The sequence below is a fragment of the Macrobrachium nipponense genome, chromosome 2 (assembly GCF_015104395.2).
Source record: "Macrobrachium nipponense isolate FS-2020 chromosome 2, ASM1510439v2, whole genome shotgun sequence".
NCBI classification, from domain to species: Eukaryota; Metazoa; Arthropoda; class Malacostraca; order Decapoda; family Palaemonidae; genus Macrobrachium; species Macrobrachium nipponense.
This window is the reverse complement of record NC_087201.1, coordinates 35,957,968-35,985,845: the sequence shown is the minus strand read 5'-3', so window position 1 is coordinate 35,985,845 and position 27,878 is coordinate 35,957,968. Positions and strand designations below refer to the sequence as shown.

Below are 27,878 nucleotides of genomic sequence, written 5' to 3'. Positions count from 1 at the left end.
TGCTTCGGAATATGTCCAGATGGCTTCATCTAAAAGGGATAAACATCTCCCTTTATCTGGACGATTGGCTCATCCGAGCCAAGTCGGAGAAGCAATGTTTGGAGGACTTGCACACAACATTGAATCTAACGCAATCTCTAGGATTACTCGTGAACCTCGAGAAATCGCAGATGATCCCCAGCCAGAACTTAGTTTATCTGGGGATTCGGATGGATTCTCGGGGTTTTCGGGCTTTCCCTTCCCAGGAAAGACTCGTTCGGGGCTTACAGAAAGTCTCGAACTTCCTAGGGAAAGAACGCAGTTCAGCGAGGGAATGGTTAAGCCTTCTGGGGACTCTTTCCTCTCTAGAACAGTTCATTTCCCTAGGAAGACTCCACCTACGCCCTCTTCAATTCTTCTTAAAAAGATTAAAAAGAACGTGGAATTGGAAAGAAGGACAATTGACAGATACTTTCTCGATTCCCTTAGAGGTGAAGAATCACCTAAAGTGGTGGCTGATCCCTCTAGAGAAGAACGAGGGCATGTCTCTGGAGGTTCAGAACCCCGACCAAATATTATTCTCAGACGCATCAGAGAAGGGATGGGGGGCGACTTTAGGGCCAAAAGAAGTGTCAGGCTTATGGAAGAAGGAACAGGAAGCCTGGCATATAAACGCCAAGGAACTGTGCGCAGTTTTCCTAGCCCTAAAGTTCTTCGAACCAGAAGTCAGAGATCAGGTGGTACAGGTCAACTCAGACAATACCACGGCGTTGGCCTATATCGGAAAACGGGGGGACGCATTCGTTTTCCCTCTACGAGATAACGAGGAATCTTTTAATATGGATAAAAGAAAAGAACATTACCCTCCTAACGAGGTTTGTGAAAGGAGAGAAAAATGTGAGGGCGGACAGGCTCAGCAGAACGAACCAAGTCCTCCCCACAGAGCCACAGAGTGGACTCTCCACTCGCAAGTGTGTCAGAGCCTTTGGTCCCTGTGGGGCAGGCCACAGATAGACCTGTTCGCAACCTTCCTATCCAAGAGGATAGAGAACTTCTGCTCCTCGGTGGAAGATCCGAGAGTTATAGCGGTAGATGCCCTTCTGTTGAATTGGTCAGGCCTAGATGCCTATGCCTTTCCCCCATTCAAACTACTAGGAGTAGTTCTGAAGAGGTTTGTGGCGTCTAAAGGGACGAGACTAACTCATTGCCCTGTTTTGGCCCTCTCAAGATTGGTTCACAGAGGTACAGGAATGGACGGTGGACTTCCCCAGATCTCTTCCAAACAGGACAGATCTGCTCAAACAACCCCACTTCGAGAGGTATCATCAAAACCTCCCCGCTCTCGCTCTGACTGCCTTTCGACTATCGAAAGACTTGTCAGAGCGAGAGGCTTTTCGAGCAAGGCTGCGAAAGCTATCGCTAGAGCCCGGAGATCTTCAACCATTCGGGTCTACCAATCGAAGTGGGATGTGTTTAGAAGATGGTGTAGAAGGAAGAAGCTGTCCTCCTCCGATACCTCTGTGACCAACGTAGCCGACTTCCTGATTTTCCTTAGAGAGGAATAGTTATCGGTTTCTACTATAAAAGGCTATCGAAGTATGCTTTCTGCTGTTTTTAGGAATAGAGGCCTAAAAATAGCGGAAGAGAAGGACCTTCACGACCTGATAAGATCATTCAAAACCTCAAAGTCCATATCTGCTCTTACTCCTAGCTGGAACCTGGATGTGGTGCTAAAGTTCCTTTCATCAGAAAAATTTTAACCTCCTCACCTTGCTTCGTTTAGGGATTTAACATGGAAATGTATTTTCCTGTTATCCTTAGCCACCGCTAAAAGAACGAGTGAAATCCACGCCCTTGATTCTCGAGTGGGATTTAAGAAAGATTCAGCTATTTGTTCTTTCCAGACTCTGTTTCTGGCCAAGAATGAAAACCCTTCAAAACCCTGGCCCAGGAGTTTTGAAGTGAAGGGTCTTTCAAACCTGGTGGGAGAGGAGATAGAAAGATCTTTATGCCCGGTAAGGGCTCTTAAGTTCTATCTTAAGAAGAAGAAAGAACTCGGAGGATGTCAACAAAGTCTATGGTGCGCTGTAAGGGATCCAAAGAGACCCATGTCCAAAAACGCTTTAGCATTTTTTGTTAGGAGCGTAATCACAGAAGCTCATGACAAATGCACTGATGACTCCTTCAAAACGCTTCGAGTGAAGGCTCATGAGGTAAGATCTGTGGCCACGTCTTTAGCATTTCAGAAAAACATGTCCATGAAAGACATTTTGGATGCGACTTACTGGAGATGTAACTCAGTCTTCGCATCCCATTATCTAAAAGACGTCAAGGTTACCTATGAGAAGTGCTTCTCTCTAGGTCCTTTCGTGTCAGCGGATACAGTGCTGGGGCTTGGAACACATACCGATCCTTAAAAATTTTATATATTTTTTATATATTTATATTTGTACGAAGACCTCCCTTTTGAGATGAGTTCTTGGTTTTCTATTGACAAGGGTACTTGATGTCGCACAGGCGGCCGTTGCTTTTGTCAGTAGGGAACTGGGAATGTGTCTTACAAGCTAGGTTGTACAAAATTTTTTTTTTTTTATTATAGTTTTGTTTTGTACTATTACGTTATATGTATGGTTGTGGTTTGAGTTATTGGTTGTTTGTGAGGAGTTCGGGGATAACTCCTTGCAATCTTAGAACTAACATAGGTGTTAGGTTAAGGTGATCGGGATCGGTGTTGTGCTCCTAGAATAAGGCTCTTGTCAAGTAAGTGGATCAGCACCCATTGGCAGACCCACAAGAACTCTTAGCCATAGATCAATATCTCGCTGAGGCTCTTGAGACGAAGCAGACTCCTGGGCAGTAACCATGAAGTCTTCCGTCTAATCAGGTAGGAACCAAGGTTTTACTTTTTTATTACCTACAACGTATGTTGTGATTCCTGTCTATTCAGTAGTTAGCTGTCTTTTACCCTCCTCCAATGGTGTGAATCAGCTAAGTATATATCTGACAGGTAAGTTCAATGTATAAAAATGATATTGTTATGATACAATAAAGTTTTATACATACTTACCTGGCAGATATATACAATTAATTGCCCACCCAACCTCCCCTCAGGAGACAGGTGGTAGAGAAAATCTGATAGAAAACTGGAATGGTACCTATTCCTGCCACCCAGCGGCAGGGCGGTAGATCACCTGACCTACCTGTAGCGCGTGCGCGAAATTCGAATTTCTGCCGGAAGACGGAGTCCAATAGCTAAGTATATATCTGTCAGGTAAGTATGTATAAAACTTTATTGTATCATAACAATATAATTTTTTTTTATTTCTTCAGGGTGTTTTGAACCATTATGGGTGGTGAGGAGACTAACCTGATTGATCTTACACCTAACAAAGATGGAGGAGTTTTGAAGGAGGTAAGCTGCTACTTAATATTTTGGTTGTACAGTACTTGTAGATATGGGGTCACTTGGAATCTAGGATGATCCGCCAACCTCTACTTATCTGATTTCAAATCCAACTGGATATCATCAAGTCTGGTAAAAATTAAGGATTATTTTTATATGTTCTGGGTTTTTCAAGAAAAGTTGTACCCCAGTCTGATGTAGCCTTAACTTTTGGACCACCTAACAGTGGGTTTTTGTCTTAAGTACAGATGAATTTGTTCCTACATGATATACAAACCCTCGGTTCTTTACATAAGGAATTACTTACGGCGTAGCTGGAATTACGGCTGTTAAATCTTGAACAAGGTGGTTAGGCAGTAACTACCGTGTGGCAGGCGGGTAGGTTAGCCTGCCCGGATGTAAACACTTCACTTTGCTTTCGGCTGTCTTCCGATGAAGATGTGTGTTTGTGAGCTCTGGTTGACTGGTTGTTGCTCTTTTTTACCGGTGGTATATTTTTGGTTTATTTTTGTGTTTTTAAATAAATATGTACTATATATGGTGCTTGATATTAATATTAACCCTCTTACGCCGATTGGACGTATTAAACGTCGATTCAAAATGTCTCCCGTATGCCGATTGGACGTATCATACGTCGGCTCAAAAAAGTTTTTTTAAAAATTTGTGGAAAAATACTTATAGGCCTACCAGCCAAAAACTTTTGAATCACGCGCCTTGGGGGATGCTGGGAGTTCACGGATCAAGGCATTGTTTTGTTTACAATCGCTACGTAGGCGCGCAAGCGCGAATTTCTTTCTTATCGCACTAAAAAGTATCAGTGACATCTCAAAAATTATTTTGTCACTTTAACATAATTTTTGCACCATTTTAAATTATCCTTTACATGAAGTATTATATATAAAAATGTGCGCAATTTCATTTAAAATACAACAAAAAAATACTCATGATTGTAGCTTTTATCAGTTTTGAAATATTTTCATATAAATAACGATAAGTGCAAATATTTCAACCTTCGGTCAACTTTGACTCTACCGAAATGGTCGAGAAACGCAATTGTAAGCTAAAATTCTTATATTATAGTAATATTCAATCATTTGCCTTCATTTTGCAATAAATTGGACGTCTCTAGCACAATATTTCGATTTATGGTGAATTTATGAAAAAACTTTTTCCTTACGTTCGTGCGATAACTCTTCCGATAAATTTTTTCGTGCGATTGTCCTAATGTTTGCACCCTTTTAAATTTGCCGTTACATAAAGTTTTATATATGGAAATGTGCACAATTTCATGCACAATACAACAAAAAACAACCCATGGTTGTAGCTTTTATCAGTTTCAAAATATTTTCATATAAATAACGTTAAGTGCAAAAATTCCAACTTTCGGTCAACTTTGACTCTACCGAAATGGTCGAAAAACGCAATTGTAAGCTAAAACTCTTATATTCTAGTAATATTCAATCATTTACCTTCATTTTGCAACGACTTGGAAGTCTCTACCACAGTATTTTGATTTATGGTGAATTTATGAAAAAAAAAAATATATATTTTCCTTACGTCCGCGCGGTAACTCTTCCGAAAAAAATCAGAATTTTTTTTGTGCGATTGTCGAAATGTTTGCAACATTTAAAATTAGCTGTTACATAAAGTTTTATATATGAAAATGTGCGCAATTTCATGTAGAATACAACTAAAAATGATTGAAGGTTGTAGCTTTTCTCTTTTTTCGAGATATTTGCATATAAATCAAGATAAATAGAAAAAAAATCACGTTCGGTCAAATTTGACTCTACCGAAATAGTTGAAAAACGCAATTGTAATCTAAAACTCTTACAGCCTAGTAATATTCAGTCATTTATCTTCACTTTGAAACAAATTTGAAGTCTCTAGAACAATATTGTGATTTATGGTGAATTTTTGAAAAATATATTTACCTTCACTTCGCGCGCTGATTCGTGGCCGCAAGTCTCCGAAATATGTACATCGCATTATCCTAATATTTGCTCCTTTTCATATTAGCCATTTTATAGAGTTTCATATATCAAAATATGCGCAAATTCATGAAAAATACAATAAAAATTAATTGAAGGTTGTAGCTTTTTCCATCTCCGAAATATGTGCATATAAAAAAAAATATATATATAAAAATTTCGACATTCGGTCAAATTTAACTCGTCCGAGATGGTCGAAATCTGCAATTCTAATCTAAAACTCTTACAGTATTGTAATATTAAATCATTTGTCTTAATTTTGAAACAAATTGGAAGTCTCTAGAACAATATTTAGAATTACGGTGAATTTTTGAAAATAACATTTTTTTACGTCCGCGCGTTACAAATTCGTACATCATTTTGTGATAATATTTTTCCGGTGTTGTTTTTATTGTTTTACTATGTATTATATATCGAAAGGATTGCAATTTAGTGTAAAATACAAACGAAAAAAAAGTAACTCGTTAGCTTTGACCGTTTTTTACACCGTGATTTGAATACAATTATCTATGAATTTTTTTTTCGCTACCATATATCGCATTATTTACATAAGATAATGATATTATTTTTCATTTCTGATGATTGCATACTAAACTTCAGGCAATGACAAAAAAATGAGCCAAAAATGAATTCTTAATCTTTAAAACTAAGCGCTCTGTGATTTTTTGAAAAAATTATTTTTTCCGCTTCCGCGCTCACTCCAAACCGGCGCCGGCATACAGGAGAGGTTTTGATTTTTAGGGCTTCGGCGTAAGAGGGTTAAACAAAAGTTTGTCTTTTTTTTTCAATCTATACAAACCCACTTGTTGTGATAGCCTTTATAGCCGCCTCTCTATTTGTGTTTGGAGTTGGCGGCAAAGCTATGTCAACATATTATTTACATTCTTTCGCCCTTTAATGTGAGGTCGAGATGTGTATTTAACGTGAGGATGAGACAATCCCGTAATGAAACATGTATTCATCCGAAAATTACACTTACGCTTGGGAATTGCCGAAGGGAACTTAGAGGTTTGTCCTTGTTTTATTTTTATGGTAATTCTTTTCTCCTTCATCCTTTCACTTACTATTGGACAAATGTAAGTTCCTCGCTGGACGAGTGGTTTTCGCGCTTGGCTGCCAATCCGGTGGTCCGAAGTTCGATTCCCGGCTCGGTCAACGCGGAACCAGAGGAATTTATTTCTGGTGATAGAAATTCATTTCTCGATATAGTGTGGTTCGGATCCCACAATAAGCTGTAGGTCCCGTTGCTAGGCGACCAATTGGTTCCTAGCCACGTAAAAATATCTAATCCTTCGGGCCAGCCCTAGGAGAGCTGTTAATCAGCTCAGTGGTCTGGTAAAACTAAGATATACTTAACTTTGGACAAATGTAGAAGAAGGGGCGTTGGTGTTGATGTTTGGGGGATATCCTCTCACTTCGGAGGGCGGTGCCCTTGGATGCGTGAGGAGTATCCTTATTACTTTAATCATTTTTTCCTTATTTTTTTTACAGACTAACAGTGGTGATGGTGTTTACAGCAGTATTTGGTTTGGATAGGTCTTCGTATTGGTTATCCCAACCTTGGAATTGTACCTGTGACTCGTAGCATGTTGTAATACCGATCCTCAAGTGTGTGTGTACTGATCCCCCTGCTGATAATCATATTCATTTACCACTACTACCCTGGAGTTATGTTACTGGACGAAGCTTTCGCGCTGCCCTTTGATGTTTATTTACTCCTGATGGTAGAAGTCTGGCAGAGTTTGGAGGAATCGAAGAGGAAGAGAGCTCGCCAAGTGTCGTCTTCCTCCTCTTTGAGATCATCATATTTTCTTGTCTCCACCCCTTCGACTTTTAAGGCTTGCCGTAGAAGAGAAGGTGGTCTCCCCCCATAAGAAGTCTCGTCATGGGACTTCTAAGGGTCTGTCTCGCTCCGGTGAGACAGGTGGGTCTTCCGCTGGTCCTCCCGTTCCTCCGGGAACGGGACCTGTCTCTCCTTCCCCAGGGAAGAAGAAGACGGGGACCGTAGAGATACCAGATACGCTGAAACCTCTGCTCCTGGCTCCAGAGGTTCCACCTCCGGACTGGGAACCGTCTTGGCTGCTTGCTTGTGAGCGTCACCGAGTGTACGGCAGCCAAGGTCCAGACTGCTGAGCACGCTTACCGTGTCAGACCCCAGGCACAGAGTGGAAGGATGGTAAGAGTCGCTCAGGTGACTCTTGCCAGACCTGCGATCGCTCGCACAGCGATCACCTGTTACCCAGGGTAGACGTGACATTCCCACCAGAACGTTCATGTAGCGAGGCTGGGAAGAGGTCTCCCCTGATCACGGGTCTAGCCTCGCCTGGGCCTGGTCACCCGGCTGGTACTTTGCGCGTCGAGAGGACGGTGCTCGCTCTCACCGCGTTAGTGGACACTACCAGTCACCCGACCGTCACTCCCACCGGGACCGGATGGCTCGCACGACTGGTAGCAGCTCCCTGACGCACGAGACTGACACTACCGTCCTCGGTCCAGCGCTTCTCCGTAAGGAGACGGCTGGTCCAGGCCTGCAGCTCGATCGCCACCTTGGGTTGGTGATTGCCTGCAGTCCTCCCAGCCTACCGGTTCTGCTGGTAGGCAGGGTAGGAGCGCTCGTAGCAGCTCCCCTGACGCACGAGACCGACACTCCATCCTTTGTCCAGCGCTTCTCCGCAAGGAGACCGCTGATCCAGACCTGCAGCTCGATCACCACCGTGGGTTGGCGATCGCCTGCAGTCCCCCCAGCTTACTGGTTCTGCTAGTAGGCAGGGTAGGGGCATCAGGTCTCCCTCACCTGTCCCTTCAACCTCCTCAGGCTACACCGGGAGGACCGAGGCGAACAGGAGTGACTGATAAATGCACTTCTTAGGGTCCAGCCATGAGCCTGGTCCGGTCTTAGGACCAAACAGATCCTTCCTCAAGTGGTTGGAGGAGATCGTGGGGGCTGGCGAGGACGATGACGATTCTTAGACTCACGGAGTGACCATAACTGCTGTTCATGTGACAGTGTCGCTGGACCACGCATGCAGACTGTTGTGGGCTCCCCCTTCGGTCCAACTAAATAAGTGAGCCCTTTTCCTCCTACTAAAAACATTTCATCTTTCTGCCCTCCTCCCCCTATTGGGTATGGATTCTGTGATGATGACTGTTGGCTTGGTTTTGGACATGATTTAGTCTAAATCTTGGGATTCGAAGGAGGGTGAGGATGGACGGCATGCCACCTCACCCGTAGAACTCTAGTTCCTGACGTGGTCGAGCGAGGGGAAAGTTTAATGTCAAACCCTATCCTCAGTGCCGGGTCTGATCTCGACGGACATCATGACGCCTTAGCACTGGAGATAGGGTGTATATCCAGTAATTACCCCTAGGACGGCCCTAATTAAAGGGATGACCCATCCTCTCAGTGTGACTCCATGGTGGGTATGGGGAATATCTGGATGAATTCAGTTTTTACGTCATATGGCAACCCCCCCTATCTCTGCTGATGACCCTATACTTTCATCAAAGGACTTGCCCATGGAACCCGAACTTCAATTTTTCATGGTCGCTCCCCATGATCAATGTAGTACCCCTGGGCCGAATGACAGACGAACACAGTTGACGACCCAAAGCAATGTGAGTAGATATACGGCCAGGAAATCTCAACAAAAAGCATCTGGCTCCAGTATGTCACACTGGAACCATTTGCCATGAAGAGAAATAAAAAGTATGAAATAGCTCCTGGGGTCTTTGTACCCAATTCTTTTAATAAATACCTGATTTTGAAGCTTGAAGGTGACAATATAGATATTTTTCAAGTAAACAGGGAAATAGTGCAATGTTGTGGCAGACAGCCAAAAATAACACCTCAAAATGGAAATATGCTTCTAGTAGAAAGCATCACCCCAGAGGAAAGCATTAAGTTGATGGGATTGTCAGACTTTGCGGGAGTTACGGTTGAGTGCACTCCCCACTCCAGCCTGAACTCCAGAAAGGGCTTGATTTATGCCCCTCAGTTGATTGGCTTTCTGTGAGGAAAGACTTTTAACAGAATTAAAAGACCAGGGTGTAATAAAGGTGGACAGGATGACAAAGAAGGTTGATAATAACAGAATACCTCAGCCTACCTTAATATTAACTTTTAATACTTAAGACTTCCAGAATGTGTGTGTGCAGCCTGGTATAGGTTTAAGATAAAGCTGTACATCCCGAGACCTAGAAGGTGTTTCCATTGCCAGCATTTTGGACACACCCTATAATCGTGTCGATCCAAATTGCAAGAAAATCCTGCAGTCTGTGTCAACTGTGGAGAAGATGAGCATGGTATGTGACCAGGGGAACCTAAATGTGTTCACTGTGGTGAGGGACATGAATCATCATTATCTCAGCATTGTGATGTATATTTACTCGAAAAAGAAATCCAAGCAATCTGCGTAATAGAAAGAACAACATTTAAGAAAGCACTAGAGAGAGCCAAAGCAAAGACTTTACGACCCGGTCTAAGTTTTGCTTCTGTAGTAGCAAAATTAAGAAACCAAAAGAAAGAGACAAATAAAAACACCCGAGTTAAGAGCACAAAAGGAAAATCAAATAAAGAAGCATTAAAAAGACAGCTAACTGAATCATCCGAGTCAACTGGTGATGAGAATGTAAAGACAAGGTTCACTAGAACCAACAAGAAAGACACAAGTATGGAACTGAATAAAAGTGAAGTGTCAGTAGAGACACACCCTCCACCATCTGCCTCTTTGGAGCCAAGGCCAGTGGTTGCTGGTCGGGTGCCAGCTTCTGTTGGTGCCAGTTCCTCTTTAGAGGACAAACCAGCAGGTGCTGGTCCCCCGGTGCCAGTCCTCGCTGGTACTTCAGCCTCATTAGAGGCAGAGCTAGCTACTGCCAGCAGTACAAAGACACTTGAGGTGGTCTCTTTAGAACACCTGCTCTCTCCATCTCGATAGAGATGGAGAGCAAAGAAACTAAAAAACCCTTCAGTGTCAAAGACATTTAAGGAAAAGATGTTGGCTCTATGAAGGCGATAACTCCTCCCAAGAAGCCAACAAAACTTTCCATCAAAATGCCTCCCCCTAGTAGAAAAAAGAAATCTCCCAGTCTTGTAAAAAGGAACCACAGTGTTGGTCCTAAACATGAATAAGTTCACTTCCATTATTCAGTGGAACTGTCAGGGACTGCGAGCGAAGTATGAGGAAGTGAAGCTTTTGATCTATGAGCGCACTCCTGTAGGGGTATGTTTGCAGACTATGCTAGGTAAATATACCCCTTGTCCTAGGGAATATGTTCACTATAGAACTAAATTTGATCTAGAAGTGGGAAATCATGGTGGATCCCTCATCTGCATCCGTCGAGACGCTCCACACTACCAAGTGAAACTAAATACTCCACTACAAGCTGTGGCTGTAAGAATTAATTTAAGAAGGAAATATACTTTATGTTCCCTTTACATTCCACCCAATAGCCATGTCTCCCAAGAGAGCTTAATATACTTAATGCAGCAACTACCAGAGCCATTTCTTCTACTTGGTGACTTCAATTGTAGACATCCATTGTGGGGAGATGTAACATCAAATCAGAAAGGGAATATGATGGCATCTTTAATAGAAAATGAAGATATAGGTCTTCTTAATACTGGAGAACCTACCCATTACCACATTCAGACAGGCACCGTCTCCTGCATCAACCGTTCAATATGTAGCTCCAACTGCAGTGTTGATTTTAGTTGGAGAACAAGTGATGACTGGCATACCAGTGACCATTCTCCAATTGTGATCGACACCAATGATGGTCCACCTATCCCGAGATCACCACGATGGTGCTTGGAGAAAGCAAATTGGAGAAAATTCAAAGACTTGAGTGAGTTGGAGGGGGATGTAAAAGATCTCCCCCCACAGTTACGTTAATCGCACCAGCTAACAAAATTTCCCACACTTACACTTTCCCCTTTACGTTACCTTTAACCTGCAGGGCAATTGGTTCAATAAAATACCAAACACACAAAACACAAACAGGTACTCACCTCTGGCTTCTGATACTTAGGGCTAGGCTGTGCTGTCCACTGGATATAGGCTATAGGCTAGCCAACACACAACCACCGCCGACAACCAAACACAAACCAACCACCCGAGACCCACACCCCACAAAATCTCAATAACCCGACAAATCACTGCAGACGAACACCAAAAGCCTGAAAGAACACGACAACCACACGACTTCCCCAAGCACAACAACCCGCCAAAACCAACACTGCCCCAACCACCACTCACAGACACCGAAAATGCACCACAAACCTCTTCAACCTCACCACAACCAGACAGACACGCACAACAACTTCACAACCCCAAAATCTATCAAATAACACCCAAACAACGAAACACCAAAGGATAACTGCTGCCAAAACCGACACTGACTTGACCAAACGCCTCACTGCTTACGACTCTCGTAACAGACTTCCACTGACTTTCTACAGAGCGCCACAACAGACATGCTTGTGACTGCCATTTAACCACTCCCATTCATTCTTCCACCAATCTCTTTCTCTCTCTCTCTCTCACACAACCTTTGGAGATGTTGTCAAATATAAGCTATCATTACTCCTCCATATTACCTCCCCCATTACATTTGATAACATCTCCTTACACTCACAACATCCACACTAAATTGCCTTTCGCAACACCCAAGGATGCTCAGATGCAGGCCCCCTGGATCTTGTTTGAGGACCATCATACACTCTTTCAGTTACCTCGCCATTCACTTCTTCCAAACCACTTTCTTTCAAACTCCCATTATCTCCCTCACTACCATCCTACCAAATTCCATTCACTACTTCACCAATGTCTTCTAACTCTGGTTCCAACATCTCCCCTATTTCGGCCACTAAACCACTCAGTTCATCCATACTTCTGTCAAACACCTGCAAAGACTTATCCATCCTATCAACTACCTCCTCACTACTCAGTTTCCTTCTCACTGAAGTCTTATTTGTCCCTGTCAACTCAAACCCACATACGCTACAAGTATCATTCATTCCCCCAAAGTCATCCGTGGCACACGCTCTATCAACCGTTTGCACCCTACCACCAACCCCTTTACCATGCCTTTCACGCTTTTCCCTTCCACTTCCTCTCTCCACACTCTTCAGTTTTCTTCCATACTTAACCAACACCAACTGTCGATCTCATACTTATTCACCCTCAACCACTCACTTATTGCATTCTCCCGAACATACTGTGGTACTTCCCTCCACTTACGGAGCTGGTTATGGTGTGCCCTAACCTCATCCATTCCCCCACCTACTCGCAGTTTCCCCAAAACATAACTCAATCCACTCGGTCCCACTTCCAAAATCTCAAAAGGCCCTTCAAATTTCTCCCTTACTTTATTCACATTCATTCTTCCCATCTCAACCACCTCTTTCAACACCTTATCCCCAATCTTAAAAACTCTCAAACCTTTCACTCGCTTTCTTCCACAAATCCCGATCACCTTCTGACAGACCCAACTGCGGTCTGACAATCCTTTCAAAATTCAACACATATTTACAAGGAGACATACCTATACTCTTCTGCAGTGTGGCGTTATATACCCAAACTGCACGTCCTACATACATATCCCAATCCTTATCGCCCTTACTCATCATTCACAAAATCTCAGTCATCGTCCTAACAGTCCTTTCAGCCAACCCATTCGCACTGGGCATATACGGAGTAGAATACACATGCACAATACCCCATTCCTTCAACATTTCTTCAAATTCCCATCCCACAAACTCAGGTCCATTATCACTCAACATTTTTGCCAGCTTACACACACACATGGGCAACATCACTTGACCCACCATTCGTGCATTCGTTACTTTTAACCTGCAGGACAATTGGTTCGATAAAATACCAAATACACAAAACACAAACAGGTACTCACATCTGGCTTCTGATACTTAGGGCTAGGCTGTGCTGTCCACTGGATATAGGCTATAGGCTAGCCAACACACAACCACCGCCGACAACCAAACACAAACCAACCACCCGAGACCCACACCCCCACAAAAACTCAATAACCCGACAAATCACTGCAGATGAACACCAAAAGCCTGAAAGAACACAACAACCACACGACTTCCCCAAGCACAACAACCCCCCAAAACCAACACTGCCCCAACCACCACTCACAGACACGGAAAATGCACCACAAACCTCTTCAACCTCACCACAACCAGATACACAAAACACAAACAGGTACTCACATCTGGCTTCTGATACTTAGGGCTAGGCTGTGCTGTCCACTGGATATAGGCTATAGGCTAGCCAACACACAACCACCGCCGACAACCAAACACAAACCAACCACCCGAGACCCACACCCCCACAAAAACTCAATAACCCGACAAATCACTGCAGATGAACACCAAAAGCTGAAAGAACACAACAACCACACGACGCAAGCCCCAACCACCACACACAAAACCTGCACAAAACCACTCACAGGACACGGATGGCACTAGCCAATAACCCTCACCTCACCAAAATCAGATTCACCAACCAGAACAACAGACACAAAGGAATGGCACAGGGCACACTCTCCAACTCAATCCCGACAAATCATGACAGCCTGAAAGAAAACACCAACAACCACACGACTTCCCCAAGCACAACAACCCCCCAAACAACACTGCCCAACCACCACTCACAGACACCGAAATGCACCACAAACTCTCTTCAACCCACCACAGATAGACACACGCACAACAACTTCACAACCCCAAAATCTATCAAATAACGCCCAAACAACAAAACACCAAGGATAACTGCTGCCAAAACCGACACTGACTTGACCAAACGCCTCACTGCTTACGACTCTTGTAACAGACTTCCACTGACTTCCTACAGAGCGCCACAACAGACATGCTTCCGACCGCCATTTAACCACTCCCATTCATTCTTCCACCAATCTCTCTCTCTCTCTCACACACAATCTTTGGAGATGTTGTCAAATATAAGCTATCATTACTCCTCCATAATGCCATTGATCTACTCAATGTTACATTACATACTGCAGGTCTACACTCGATTCCTCGAACTAAAGGACTATTCAGGAGACGGCCAGTACCGTGGTGGTCAGAAGACCTAAGGCTGTTACACCGAGCTACAAGGTTATCATTGACCAGGTGCCATAGACATCGCACCTTGGACAATGTCATAATTTACAAACAGTGTAGGGCATGATTTCGGAAAGCTATGAAAGCTGCCAGAAGACAAGCATGGGCCGGATATGTATCCTCTATTAACCCTCTTACGCCGACTGGACGTATTTTACGTCGACATTTTTTGTCTCCTGTGTGCCGACTGGACGTATTTTACGTCTACTTACAAAAGTTTTTTTTTTAAATTTGCGGAAAAATACTTATAGGCCTACCAGCCTAAAACTTTTGAATCACGCGCCTTGGGGGATGCTGGGAGTTCACGGATCAAGGTGTTGTTTTGTTTACAATCGTTACGCAGGCGCGCAAGCGCGAATTTCTTTCTTGCCGCACTAAAAAGTATCTGTGACACATTCGGAAATTATTTCGTCACTTTGACATAATTTTTGTACCATTGTAAATTAGCCGTTACATGAAGTATTATATATGAAAATGTGTGCATTTTTATGTAGAATACAACAATAAAATACTCATGATTGTAGCTTTTATCAATTTTGAGATATTTTCATATAAATAACGATAATTGCCAAAATTTCAACCTTCGGTCAACTTTGACTCTACCGAAATGGTCGAAAAACGCAATTGTAAGCTAAAACGCTTATATTCTAGTAATATTCAATCATTTACCTTAATTTTTGTACATGAAAACTTACCCAGCAGATATATACTTAGCTATAGACTCGGTCGTCCCGACAGAATTTCAAAACTCGTGGCACTTGCGACAGGTAGGTCAGGTGATCCACCATTCCCGCCGCTGGGTGGCGGGGTCTGGAACCATTCCCGTTTTCTAAGCCATAATTTCTCTGTCGGTTGAACGGACAGCACCTATTGTTCGTTCCTCCATCTTGGATTTCAACTCGTTTGCCGAGAATTTGGATTGGTTTTTTGGTGACGTATTCTGTTTTTTCTCTGGCTTGGCATACGCTTATTGTGGACTGTTTTTCGACTTTGGTTTTGGCTACTCTTTCACGATGTCTGACGCTAAGGCTTCACCTATGTTTAGAGTTTGTAGTAGGGAAGGTTGCAAGGTTAGGCTGCCGAAATCGGCGGTAGATCCTCATAGTGTTTGCGCTAAATGCAGAGAGAATGAATGTTCTTTTAATAACACCTGTATTGAGTGCGAGAACCTAACAGAGCTTGAATGGAAGGAGTTATCTTCATATGTTAGGAAGCTTGAGAGAGATAGAGTAAGGAAGGCTTCAGCTAGGTCATCTAGTAGATCTTGTTCTCTAGAACAAGAAGTGCTGAATCCAAAGATTCTTTTTCAGAGAGGGAAAATGTAAAAGCTTCCATCAAGAAACTTCAAGCTCAGTTACGAGCTCTAAATGAAGGTAAGAGTGGTGATAGTGACTTGTGCAGTGTCCCCAGTGCAGTGGAGGGGGCGTCTGACCGGTTCCTCATTGCTCCTAGGCCTAGACCTCTTCCAAACTCCCAGGACCAGGGGAGGAGGAATGTCGAAAGCCGCAGGGAGGATGCAGAACATCCCCAACGGTCAGGCGTCCCTTCGGCAGATCCTGTTGTAAAGTCCCAGGCTGCCTCGGATTGCCGCAGAAAAGGCGTCCTAAGGGAGTGTTTTTCGGCCTCAGACTCTTCCTCTCCTAAACGAGGATGGAGTTCGGCCTCTCTATCGCGCCCTTTGAAGAGAGCCTGGAAGGCGCCAAAAGGAGACGCGGCTGATTCCAGCCCAGAGCGTTTTCCCGAGAATTGGCCCTCGGTGCCTAAGAAGACGAGACAAGAGGAGCCCTCTCTTCAGGATCCTACGAAGAAGTTTCTGATAAATCTGCAAGAGCAGTTAGCCTCTTTAGTAGGCTCCTTCGCTAAGGATTCGACAAGGAGGAAAGATGTTTCGCTCCCTGTTAAGAGTTCCGCTAAGCGCCCCTCTTCGTATAGGAGAGAACCCTCACAATCTCCAGGGCGTTTATCGCCTTCGTCGAGAGACTCGTCCGACAGGAGTTGTTCTCCGGAGAGGAGAGTCCTTTCGCCCTATAGGCTTTCTTCTCCAAAGCGCCCTCTGGTGGGTAAGGCTTTGAATCCTGGTAGACAGGAAGAACGTAGCCTCTCCTGCGAGACGCCGTGAATCGAGCAGAAGTCTCGATCGGTTTAGGTTCAAGGAACCTGAAGAGAAACTAAACCGATTTAGGTATCAGGATCCTTTGGGACTACAGGACCAGGAGCCAGGCAGGCGCAAAGAGGCAGCGAGACGCAAGAAAGGGCTTCAAGAGCCTCTCAAACCACAGGATTCAGGACGCCAGGAGTCAGGACGCCATGAGTCAGGACGCCATGAGTCAGGACGCCATGAGTCAGGACGCCAGGAGTCAGGGCGCCAGGAGTCAGGACGCCAGGAGTACGTTAGGCGTCAAGAGTTAGGGCGCCAGGAGCCTGTTAGGCGTCAGGAGTCAGGGCGCAGGGATCCATTCAAGCGCCCTGAATCAGGGCGTCAGGAGCCTATCAAGCGCCGCGAGTCTGGCGAACCGCAAGGGCCTAGACAACAAGAGTCTAGTAGGCGCAAGAGTGTTTCGGACCGACAGGAGCCTCATTCTTCGTATAGAAGTTCGAACGCTCAGCGCTCCCCTTCTCGGGAAAGGAGTTCTTCTCCCGGGAAGAGCCCGATCACTCCCAAACGGTCTCCTTCAGTGGATCCGTTGGAACAAGTATCGGAAGAGGAGGAGCCCGTAGATGTAGCAGTTTCTGACTACAAGAGGCTCTCTCTTTTGCTTCTCAAGGAGTTCGGAGACTCCCTTCATCCTGCTGATCCTCCTTCACCAGGATCTTTAATGTCGAGCACAAAAGCTCACAAGTCGTCTTCCTTCGTCAAGATGCGCCCTGCTCTTTGTATGAAAAAGGCCTTAAAGACCTTTTCAGAGTGGTTGACTTCTAGAAGGGAAGCGGGCAAAACAGTTTTTTCCTGCCCTCCTTCCAAGTTAACAGGTAAACCAGGAAGGTGGTACGAGACCAAGGAACCAATGGGGTTAGGCCTCCCTTCATCCGCAGACGCGGATTTCGCATCTTTAGTGGACTCTTCCAGGAGGAAGTCTTTGCTTTCTGCTAAAGCAACATGGGGCATGTGTGAGCTTGACCACCTTCTAAAGGGCCTCTTTAAGACCCTGGAAGTTTTCAACTTCATGGACTGGGTTTTGGGAGCGTTAGCTAAGAGAGCTCAGGACACTGACTTTGTCTCCATGGAGGAACTTTCAAGCGTCCTGGCTTGCTTGGACAGAGCGGTTATGGACGGTTCCGTAGAAGTTGCCTCTCTTTTCGGAACGGGAGTCTTAAAGAAGAGATCGGTCTTTAGCTCTTTTCTAGCAAGAGCCGTATCACCCTTACAAAGAACATCTCTTCTTTTTGCACCTTTGTCCCCTTATCTGTTTCCACAGGAGACTGTTAAAGAGGTTGCTAAATCTCTTACGGAGAAGGCAACTCAGGATCTCCTCACTCACTCAGCCAAGAAGTTTAGGCCGGCCGTGCCTATCGAGAAAAAAGAGAGACCCTCTTTTGTACAGCCCTTTCGAGGTGCCTCCTCTTCTAGGACCTCTCTTAGAGGTCGCAGACCACATAGAAGGAGTAGACCATCTAGAAGGTCCTTCGGGAAGTCTAGATGAGCAGGGAGTCCTCCAGACAAAAGTAGGCGCCAGACTACTCCACTTTGCAAAAGTCTGGGTGCAGAAGGGAGCGGACTCTTGGTCCCTCTCGATCCTAAAAAAAGGATACTTGATCCCCTTCAGGGAAAATCCTCCCTTGACGACAACTCCAAGGGAGTTGACTGCAAGATACTCGGATCCAGTCCGAAAGCTTGCTATTTTGCAGGCAGTGGAACAGATGATTTCCAAGGAAGCGGTAGAACTGGTTCAAGATCTCCAGTCTCCAGGATTTTACAATCGGCTGTTCCTGGTACCGAAAGCATCGGGGGGATGGAGACCGGTTCTAGACGTCAGTGCCCTGAATTTCTTTGTTTTGAAGAAGAAATTTTCAATGGAGACGTCTTCCTCTGTTCTGTCTGCTCTTCGTCCAGGGGACTGGATGGTGTCCCTGGACCTTCAGGATGCGTATTTCCATGTGCCAATTCATCCGGCAGCAAGGAAATATCTAAGATTCATGTTCCAAGGGAAAATATTCCAGTTCCGAGCGATGTGTTTCAGACTTTCGACTGCCCCTCAAGTCTTCACGGACATCATGAAGAATGTAGCTTATTGGCTACATCTGGAAGGGATCAGGATCTCTTTATATCTGGGTGATTGGCTAATAAGAGCCCAATCGGAGAAAAAATGTCTGGAGGACCTTTTATTTACTCTAAATTTGACAAAGTCCCTAGGACTTTTAGTCAATCGCGAGAAATCCATGCTGACTCCCCAGCAAAGTATTGTCTATCTGGGGATTCAGATGGATTCTCGGGATTTTCTAGCGTATCCTTCGCAGGAAAGGAGAGAACGCTGCTTAGAAAAGGTGGCAGTCTTCTTAAGGAAACGAACATTGTTCCGCGATGGGAATGGATGAGCTTACTGGGGACCCTTCTCCTCGATGGAACAGTTCGTTTCCTTAGGAAGACTACACCTACGACCTACGACCCCTTCAATTTTATCTGAAGGAGAGATGGGATTGGAAGTCCAACAATCTGGGAGAAACCTTTCCAATCTCGAAAGGGATCAAGGAGAATATCCGCTGGTGGTTAGATCCACAAACTAAGCAAGGGAATCTCCCTTCACTTACAGAACCCTCGCCTAGCGTTATTTGCAGACGCCTCAGATTCAGGGTGGGGAGCGACCCTAGGTTCGGAAGAAGTGTCAGGCACTTGGGAAGGAGAACAAGTGTCCTGGCACATAAACAAGAAAGAACTAACAGCCATTCATCTAGCTTTAGTTCATTTCGAGGAGCAGGTCTCAGGTTCTGGGATTCAAATCCACTCGGACAACACAACAGCCCTCGCATATATAAAGAAACAAGGGGGGACGCATTCCTTTTCCCTGTACGAATCAGCAAAGGATCTGCTGATTTGGGCTCAGGAAAGGAAGATCTCTCTTCTCACAAGGTTTGTGCAGGGAGAGAGAAATGTCCGGGCAGATCTGTTGAGCAGAAAAGACCAAGTCCTACCCACGGAATGGACTCTCAATCCTCAGATTTGCCAGCAACTATGGCATCTGTGGGGAAGGCCCAATATAGACCTGTTCGCGACCAACAGGAATCACAGATTAGAGAACTATTGCTCCCCGATCTCGGATCCACAAGCAGTAGCAGTAGACAGCTTTCTGCTAGATTGGACAGGCTTGGACACATACGCCTTCCCTCCTTTCAAGATAGTAGGGGAAGTATGAGGAAGTTTCGCTTGCTCGGAAGGAACAAGAATGACCCTCATCGCTCCCTTCTGGCCAGCTCTCGATTGGTTCACAGAGGTGCTGGAGTGGTTAGTAGATTTTCCAAGATCGCTTCCACTAAGGAACGATCTTCTCAAACAACCCCACTTCGGACAGGTTTCACAAAAAACACTCCCCGCTCTAAGTCTGACCGCCTTCAGACTGTCGAAGGACTTGTCAGAGCAAGGGGCTTTTCACGTGAAGTGGCGAAGGCTATTGCAAGAGCCAGAAGAGTCTCCACCTCTAGGGTATATCAGTCGAAGTGGGAGTTGTTTAGAAGATGGTGTAAGAGGAAGAAAATATCCTCTTCCAGTACCTCTGTACTGAAATTCGCAGATTTTCTTCTATATTTGAGAAAAGACTGTAACCTGGCAGTATCAACAGTGAAAGGTTACAGAAGTATGCTGGCCTCAGTCTTTCGACATAGAGGACTAGATCTGACCAATAAATAAAGATCTCCATGACCTTATAAGGTCTTTCGAAACCACGAAAGACCATATAATCAAGAAACCTAGCTGGAACTTGGATGTGGTCCTCAAGTTCCTAATTGTCGGTAAAAAAATTTCGTACCGTCTCACACAGCTTTCTTTTATTAGAAAAAGACCTTAACTTAAAGAAAGTCCTTATTCCTCGTTGCGTTAGCGACAGCTAAGAGAATTAGCGAGTTGCAAGCTTTGGAAGGTAAAGTGGGTTTTAAGAAGGATTCAGCGATTTGCTCCTTTAAACCACTTTTTTCTAGCAAAGAATGAAAATCCCTCAAAGCCTTGGCCAAGAAGCTTTGAGATAAGAGGACTCTCTTCATTAACAGGAAGAGAACTAGAGAGGACTTTGTGTCCAGTCAGGGCACTCAAGTTCTACCTGAAGAAGAAAAAGTTGCTAGGAGGTACAGAAGAAAGTCTTTGGTGCTCTGTAAGAGATCCGAAAAGATCGATTTCTAAGAATGCCCTTACATTCTTCATAAAGGATGTAATAAAGGAAGCTCACCTTAAGTGCGATGAAGAGCACCTCAAGGTTCTCAGAGTAAGAGCGCATGAAGTGAGAGCCATAGCTACGTCAATAGCATTTCACAAAACATGGTCTCTGCAGGCACTTATAGAGTCTACGTTTTGGAGATGTAATTCTGTGTTTGCCTCGAATTACCTAAGAGACGTAAAAATTTCGTACGAAAGGTGCTTTGCTCTGGGAGCGTATGTTTCGGCAAATTCAGTGCTGGGAGAAGGGGCTGAGGCTAATCCTTCGTAATTTACTTTAGTGTTTAAATTATCTTTTATTGGTGGTTGTTTTTATTGGTTAATTGTCAGAGAAAATAGGGAACCCTCTTGCAATTCATAGATTATAACAGTACTAACATGGTCAGGTGATCGGGATTGGCTTCAGTGCTCCTTGTGATTACTTATAGTACGTAACCTTAACTCTGTCATGTAAGAGGGCGAGTCTCCATTGATATGACAAAAGGTCAAGGCTCTACCATGTAAGTGGGTCAGCCCCCATTGGTACGATCCAGAATAGGCTCTGTCGCGTAAGCGGGCTAGCCCCCATTGACACGATCCAAAGAGTTATTCAGCCATAGGTCCATTCCTCGCTGAAACTCTTGAGGCAGGCAGACTCATCGACAGTAGTCATGAAGTCTTCAGCCCAATCAGGTAGGAACCATGGATTATTTTATCCAAGAACATATGTTGTTTTTTCCCTGTTTTTTAATGTATTTAGTTTAAGTATTATTATTTTGTTTTTAGCTGTCTCTTACCCGCCACCAAGGGTGCCAATCAGCTAAGTATATATCTGCTGGGTAAGTTTTCATGTACAAAAATTATATTGTTAAGATACAATAAAGTTTTGTACATACTTACCTGGCAGATATATACTTAGCTATAGACTCGGTCGTCCCGACAGAATTTCAAAACTCGCGGCACACGCGACAGGTAGGTCAGGTGATCCACCATTCCCGCCGCTGGGTGGCGGGGTCTGGAACCATTCCCGTTTTCTAAGCCATAATTTCTCTTCCACCTGTCTCCTGAGGGGAGGATGGGTGGGCCATTAATCGTATATATCTGCCAGGTAAGTATGTACAAAACTTTATTGTATCTTAACAATATCATTTTGCAACTAATAGGAAGTCTCTAGCACAATATTTCGATTTATGGTGAATTTATGAAAAAAATAACATTTTCTTTACGTCCGCGCGGTAAGTCTTCCGAAAAAATCATACGTGCGATTGTGGTAATGTTTGCACCATTTTAAATTAGCCATTACATAAAGTTTTATATATGAAACTGTGCGCAATTTCATGTAGAATACAACAAAAAATAATTGAAGGTTTTAGCTTTTCTCATTTTTGAAATATATTTGTATATAAATCACGATAAATAGAAAAAAAACCACGTTCGGTCAACTTTGACTCTACCGAAATGGTCGAAAAACGCAATTGTAAGCTAAAACTCCTACAGTCTAGTAATATTCAGTCATTTATCTTCATCTTGAAACAAATTGGAAGTCTCTAGCAAAATATTTAGATTTATGGTGAATTTAAAAAAAATCTTTCCTTCCCTCCGCGCGCGGATTCTCCGCCACAAATCTCCGAAATACGTAAGTCCCATTCTCGGAATATTTGCTCCGTTTCATATTAGGCATTTCATAGAGTTTTATATATGAAAATGTGCACAATTTCATGTAGAATAAAACGAAAAATATTTGAAGGTTGTAGCTTTTCATATTTCCGAAATAATTGCATATAAAAAATATATATATATATATATAAATTCGACATTCGGTCAACTTTAACTCGTCAGATATGGTCGAAAACTGCAATTGTAAGCTAATACTCTTACAGTATAGTAATATTTAATCATTTGTCTTCATTTTGAAAGAAATTGGAAGTCTCTAGGACAATATTTAGATTTATGGTGAATTTTTGAAAAAAATATTTGTTTACGTCCGCGCGTTACGAATTCATGCATTATTTTGTGATAATATTTTCTCTGTGTTGCTTTTATCGTTTTTCTATGTGTTATATACCAAAATTATTGCAATTTAGTGTACATTACAACGAAAAAAAAGTAACTTGTTACCTTTAACCGTTTTGCGCACAGCGCGATTTGAATACAATTATATATGAAATTTCGTTTTTGCGCTATCATATATCGCATTATTTATATATGATAATGATAATTTTTTTCATTTCTGATGATTGCATACTAAACTTCAGGCAATGACAAAAAAAAGGAGCCAAAAATGAACTCTTAATCTTGAAAACTAAGTGCGCTGTGATTTTTTGAAAAAAATATTTTTTCCGCTTCCGCCCTCACTCTGAAACCCCTCCGGCACACGGGAGACAATTTTTTATTTACCGCTCCGGCGTAAGAGGGTTAACAGCAGAACACCAGTCTGTAGCATTTGGAAGAAAATAAGAAAAATTCAGGGTAATTTTACACCCAGTCCTCCTCCAGTACTTAAAGTGAATAATAATCATGTCACTGATGCCACAGAAATTAGTAATACGTTTTCAGAACACTTCGCTTAAGTCTCTGAGAAATCAGATAGTTCCCCACGGCATAATTTCAGAATGATGGAATAACAACAGGTACTTGACTTTTCAGCAAAGAAAGCTGAATCATATAATATGCCTTTTTCTGAAAGGGAATTTGACTCTGCTTTATCTAGGAGCAAGAACACTGCCCCTGGTTCAGATGAGATTCCTTATGAAATGTTTAAACACATTTCAAGGAACACAAAACTTTTTATAATAAGTATTATCAATAGATTATGGGATGAAAGCAGCTACCCTAGCATGTGGGAATTAGCTACCATGTTACCATTCCTTAAGCCTGGAAAAGATCCTCTCTGTGCAGCAAGTTACCGCCCCATTGCTTTAACTTGCTGCTTGTGTAAATTGATGGAAAAAATGGTAAATGTAAGACTGATGTGGTATCTAGAGCACAACAATATTCTAACACCTTCTCAGTGTGGTTTTCGAAAAATGCACTCCACCCTGGACATCTTACTGCAATTTGAAACCTCTGTCTGTGAAGCCTTTGCCTCCAAGCAACATTTTGTGACATTGTTTTTTTTTTATATATAAAAAAGGCATATGACACTGCTTGTATATAAAAGGCATATGACACTGCTTGGAGACTTGGGATTCTGAAGACTATGCATAATAGTGGTCTACGAGGCAAATTACCTTTATTTGTGAAATCATTTTTACATCATAGGTATTTTAAAGTTAAAGTTGGCAGTACTTTATCAGGGAAAAGGTGCCAAGAAGAAGGTGTTCCCCAGGGCAGTGTTCTCAGTGTAACACTTTTTGCTCTGACCATAAACAGTGTTGCAGCTGTTATTCCAGGAGAGGTCTTAAAGACACGTTTGTGGATGACTTGTCAATATCGTTTGCTGCCACCTGGATGACTGTAGCAGAAAGAAAGCTACAATTAACAATAAATAAAATAGTAAGTTGGGCTGAGAAACAGGGTTTTAAAATCTCTGTAAGCAATACTACTGCTGTCCACTTCTGTCGGATCAGGGGAGTACATCCTGATCCAGACCTCTATTTGTATGGCCGTAGAATCCCGTGTGTAGAACAGGCATACTTCTTAGGCCTAGTTTTTGACATAAAATTGACTTGGGTCCCCCATATCAAACATATAAAAGCAAAGAGCCTAGAAACTCTACACATCTTGAAGGTGCTTTCTCACACCAGTTGGGGAGCTGATAGAAATCTTTTACTAAAGCTTCATAACTCCTTATTGTTCCGATACAAATAAAAAACCATTGGTCCTTTAACAATAGGAATGTAACTTGTGGCAGCTGGAACCGGTCGTAAGCTTCGAAAAAGGGAGTTCGGTAGTTAACTGCTTGTCCGACAATCAGCGCACCGCGCGACTGGGAGGTGAAGATTCACTTTGCTTTCGGCTGCGCTGGGTGACAGACGTGTTCTCCATTTCTCTCTGCCCGCCTTTCGTCGTATGCTTTGTTTTCTCCAAACCTTGGTTTGCTTTTGTGTGAATTGTGTCTCAATACTGTAAGTATGTGGGCTTTGTATTATTACCAATTTACTATGGATTCTCGTGAGCTGGAGAGTTCCCCACGCCCCCCATCAGCCCCAGGATTTCCCCTGGTGTGGAGGGCCGTAAGTGTGGGGCCTTCCGCTCCTTCTTGGAAGTTGATCCTCATGAATTGTGTGCTCGGTGTCATGGGCACGAATGCTCTTGCGCCGAGCCCTGTGATATTTGTTTTGTGGTCGGAGGAGCAGTGGGCGCGCTTTGAGGGGAGGAGGAAGTGACGTAAGCCTGCCAGGGAGTCGTCGGAAAGTTCTCCAGCTACTCCCCTGGTCATGGACACGTCATCTTCTTTCTTCCCTCCATCTCAGCTCCCGCGTATGGCTCCTTCCCCTTCCGGGGGTGGGGCGGTGGGGGGTGCTTTCTCGCTCCTTCTCTTCGCCCGATCCATCGAGCGTGGAGGAGGGGGCGAGGTACCCCAACATCTAATTGTACTCAGGGTCTGCCGTTCGTTCGGGGTGGGACTTGTCCCCCCAGGCGAGGGGGAACCCCTCCTACTAACCCAACTTTTGCATCCTCAGGTGTGGTGCTCGTTGGGTCTCTAGGGGACACTGAGCGTGCTGGGGCTGTTGCATCACCTCGCGAGTGGCTCTGCTCCGGTCACGCACGGTCCGGTTACCACCACCGTGTCAACCCCAGGGTATGCCGCCCCTCCTTCTGGCTTATATGCAGCATATTGCTACGGTGACCCCTTCAGCTGCAGTGCAGGCGCCGTTCCCTAGCGTTCCGAGGAGGGTCGTAACACCGCCGCCCGGGTTCGCTGCTCTCGCCCCAGCCCCCGACTTCCGGTGCCCAAAGAGCTCGCCCCTGGACCTGCCACCAGTACCCAGGAGGTCGCTGGCCGCTGCCCCGCCTCCTGCTGATCCTGCTGTCCCTGCCGTGCCTGCCGTACCTGACGTTCCTGCCTTACCTGGACCAGCCCCTGCCAACGTTGTTCCTGCCCGTGGTGTTGCTGCTCCAGTCGCAGGTCCTTCCGGACAGGTGCCCGGGCCATGTTGCTTCGGCAATAGCCCCGGCTCCGTCCTGGATGGAGGATCTGACGACTGTCCTGAGGAAGCTGACGAAGAAGAAGAGGAAGATAAGGAAGATCTCATCGTTGTCTTCATCGTCGTCTTCGTCGTTGTCTGCTGCTGCCTCCTCCCCTTCGGCTTCCAAGGCTTCACGGCCGAGGAAGAAGGCTGTCTCCTCCCCCCCTAAGAAGTCTCCTTCAGGAACTTCTAAGGGACCGTCTCACTCCTGTGGGACGGGGGGGTCCTCCGCTGGTCCTCCCGCTCCTTCGGGAGCGGGGCCCGTCTCTCCTTCCGCAAGGAAGAAGAAGTTGGGGACCAGAGGTGTACCGGCTAACACGGGTACCTCCTCACCTGGTGCTAGGGGCTCTGCTGCTGCATCAGGTTCCGTCTTGACCTCTCATTCGCGAGAGGTACCGGTGAGAGCCGCTCGGGTGACTCCTGCCAGACCAGCGATCGCTCTCGTAGCAATACGCGGGCTCCCAGGGTTGACGCGACGGTCCCAGACCGGCCACAGGTTGAGACAAGGAAGAGGTCCCCTCGGTCGCCGGAACCGGCCAGCTTGACGCGCTGTGAGGACAGGCCCCGCTCCCACCGCGACAGCGGACTCTGCAAGTCCCCTGACCGCCGCTCCCACTGGGACCGGGTGGGTAGGGGGACCAGCAGCAGCTCCTCTGACGCTCGGGACTGGAGCCGTTATTCTCGGTCCAGCTGCGCGACCAGGCCTGCAGCTCGATCGCCACCGCGGGTTGGCGATCGCCTGCAGCTCCCCAAGCACACCGGTTCTGCCGGTGAGTGAGGGGGGAACGTCAGGTCTTCCTCTCCGATCCCTTCAACTTCCTCAGGCTACACCGGGAAGAGTGAGGTGATCCGGAGTGACGGTGAGGAGCGCGCTCCTCACAGTCCCACCACAACGCCCTACGAGCCTGGCACTGTCTTAGGATCGACCAGGTCGTACGCACAAGTGGCAGGAGGAGACCAGGAGGGGTCTGTTACAGTTCCTCCTTTGGAAGGAGGAGGGTCTCGGGAGGCGCTCTTGTTGGAGGGACTTAATGGTCCTACTCCACAAGACGCGGTCACTCCCGAGATCCAGAGGTCGTTTGCAGAGGTTATTGCGCTGATTCGTCAGCACAATGACCTCGGGGAAGGATCACCGCTCCCACCTTCTGAGCCTACCTCCAGGCTCGAGTTGTTCTGGGGTCCTAAGAAGGAACCCAAGACGACAGTGGGTCTGCCGCGATCGGCTCTGGCTGACTCGGTGCTGGGCCAGGTGGACTCTCTCGTCTCCGGACAGGAGGGTTCGCAACAGTCTGGCAGGTCTTCCAAGCTACTTCCCCCATCTCAACTGCGACCGAGGAGATTCTACGTGCCATCGGAGGACCCTTTGCCGCCCAAACAGGTTAACCCGGAACTAGCTAGGCTAACTCCGGGGGTGTCTCTGCAGCAGCTCCTGTCGGAGAACTTATGGTTCTCGCAGCAAAAGGCACTCGCCTTGGAATCAACCGCCATGGCGGCATTCCAAGCAGTCTCCTGGTTAGACCTGTGGTCTCTCACGGTGTCTAAGGTCGCGGCCACTTCGGGAAATATCACTCCTGAAGGTAACCCGGCTTTCGGGAGACTGTGCCAGTCTGGAGGTAGAGCCATCTCCTACCTAGCCCACCAGAGATAAACCTGTGGGCCAAGCTGGTTCTTCAGCGTAGGGACGCAGTCCTCACCCGAGTGACCAGGGCGGCTGGGCTTGAGGAGGCTTTGGGTCTTCGCAACGGACCGGTGCGGAGTTCCTCTTCTCTCTTCCCCCGAGAGATGGTGGACGCTGCGGTGGAGCGACGGCGCACTGATGACAGTGACCGTCTAGTACACCAGGCAGTCTCGAAGGCGTCTGGGCAGCCTCGAGCTACTGCAGCCAAGCCCAAGA

At 45.4% G+C, this 27,878-nt stretch overlaps 1 protein-coding gene across 1 annotated transcript in view; it reads left to right on the top strand.

The window, feature by feature from the left end:
* Nucleotides 1-27,878, top strand: part of LOC135220530 (peptidyl-prolyl cis-trans isomerase FKBP4-like) — a 275,919-nt gene that overhangs the window by 10,748 nt on the left and 237,293 nt on the right. The window contains exon 2 of the mRNA XM_064257712.1: nt 3,310-3,391. Within this exon, the coding sequence (XP_064113782.1) occupies nt 3,326-3,391 (66 nt within the window). The 5' untranslated portion in view covers nt 3,310-3,325. The remainder of the gene's footprint in view (nt 1-3,309; nt 3,392-27,878) is intronic.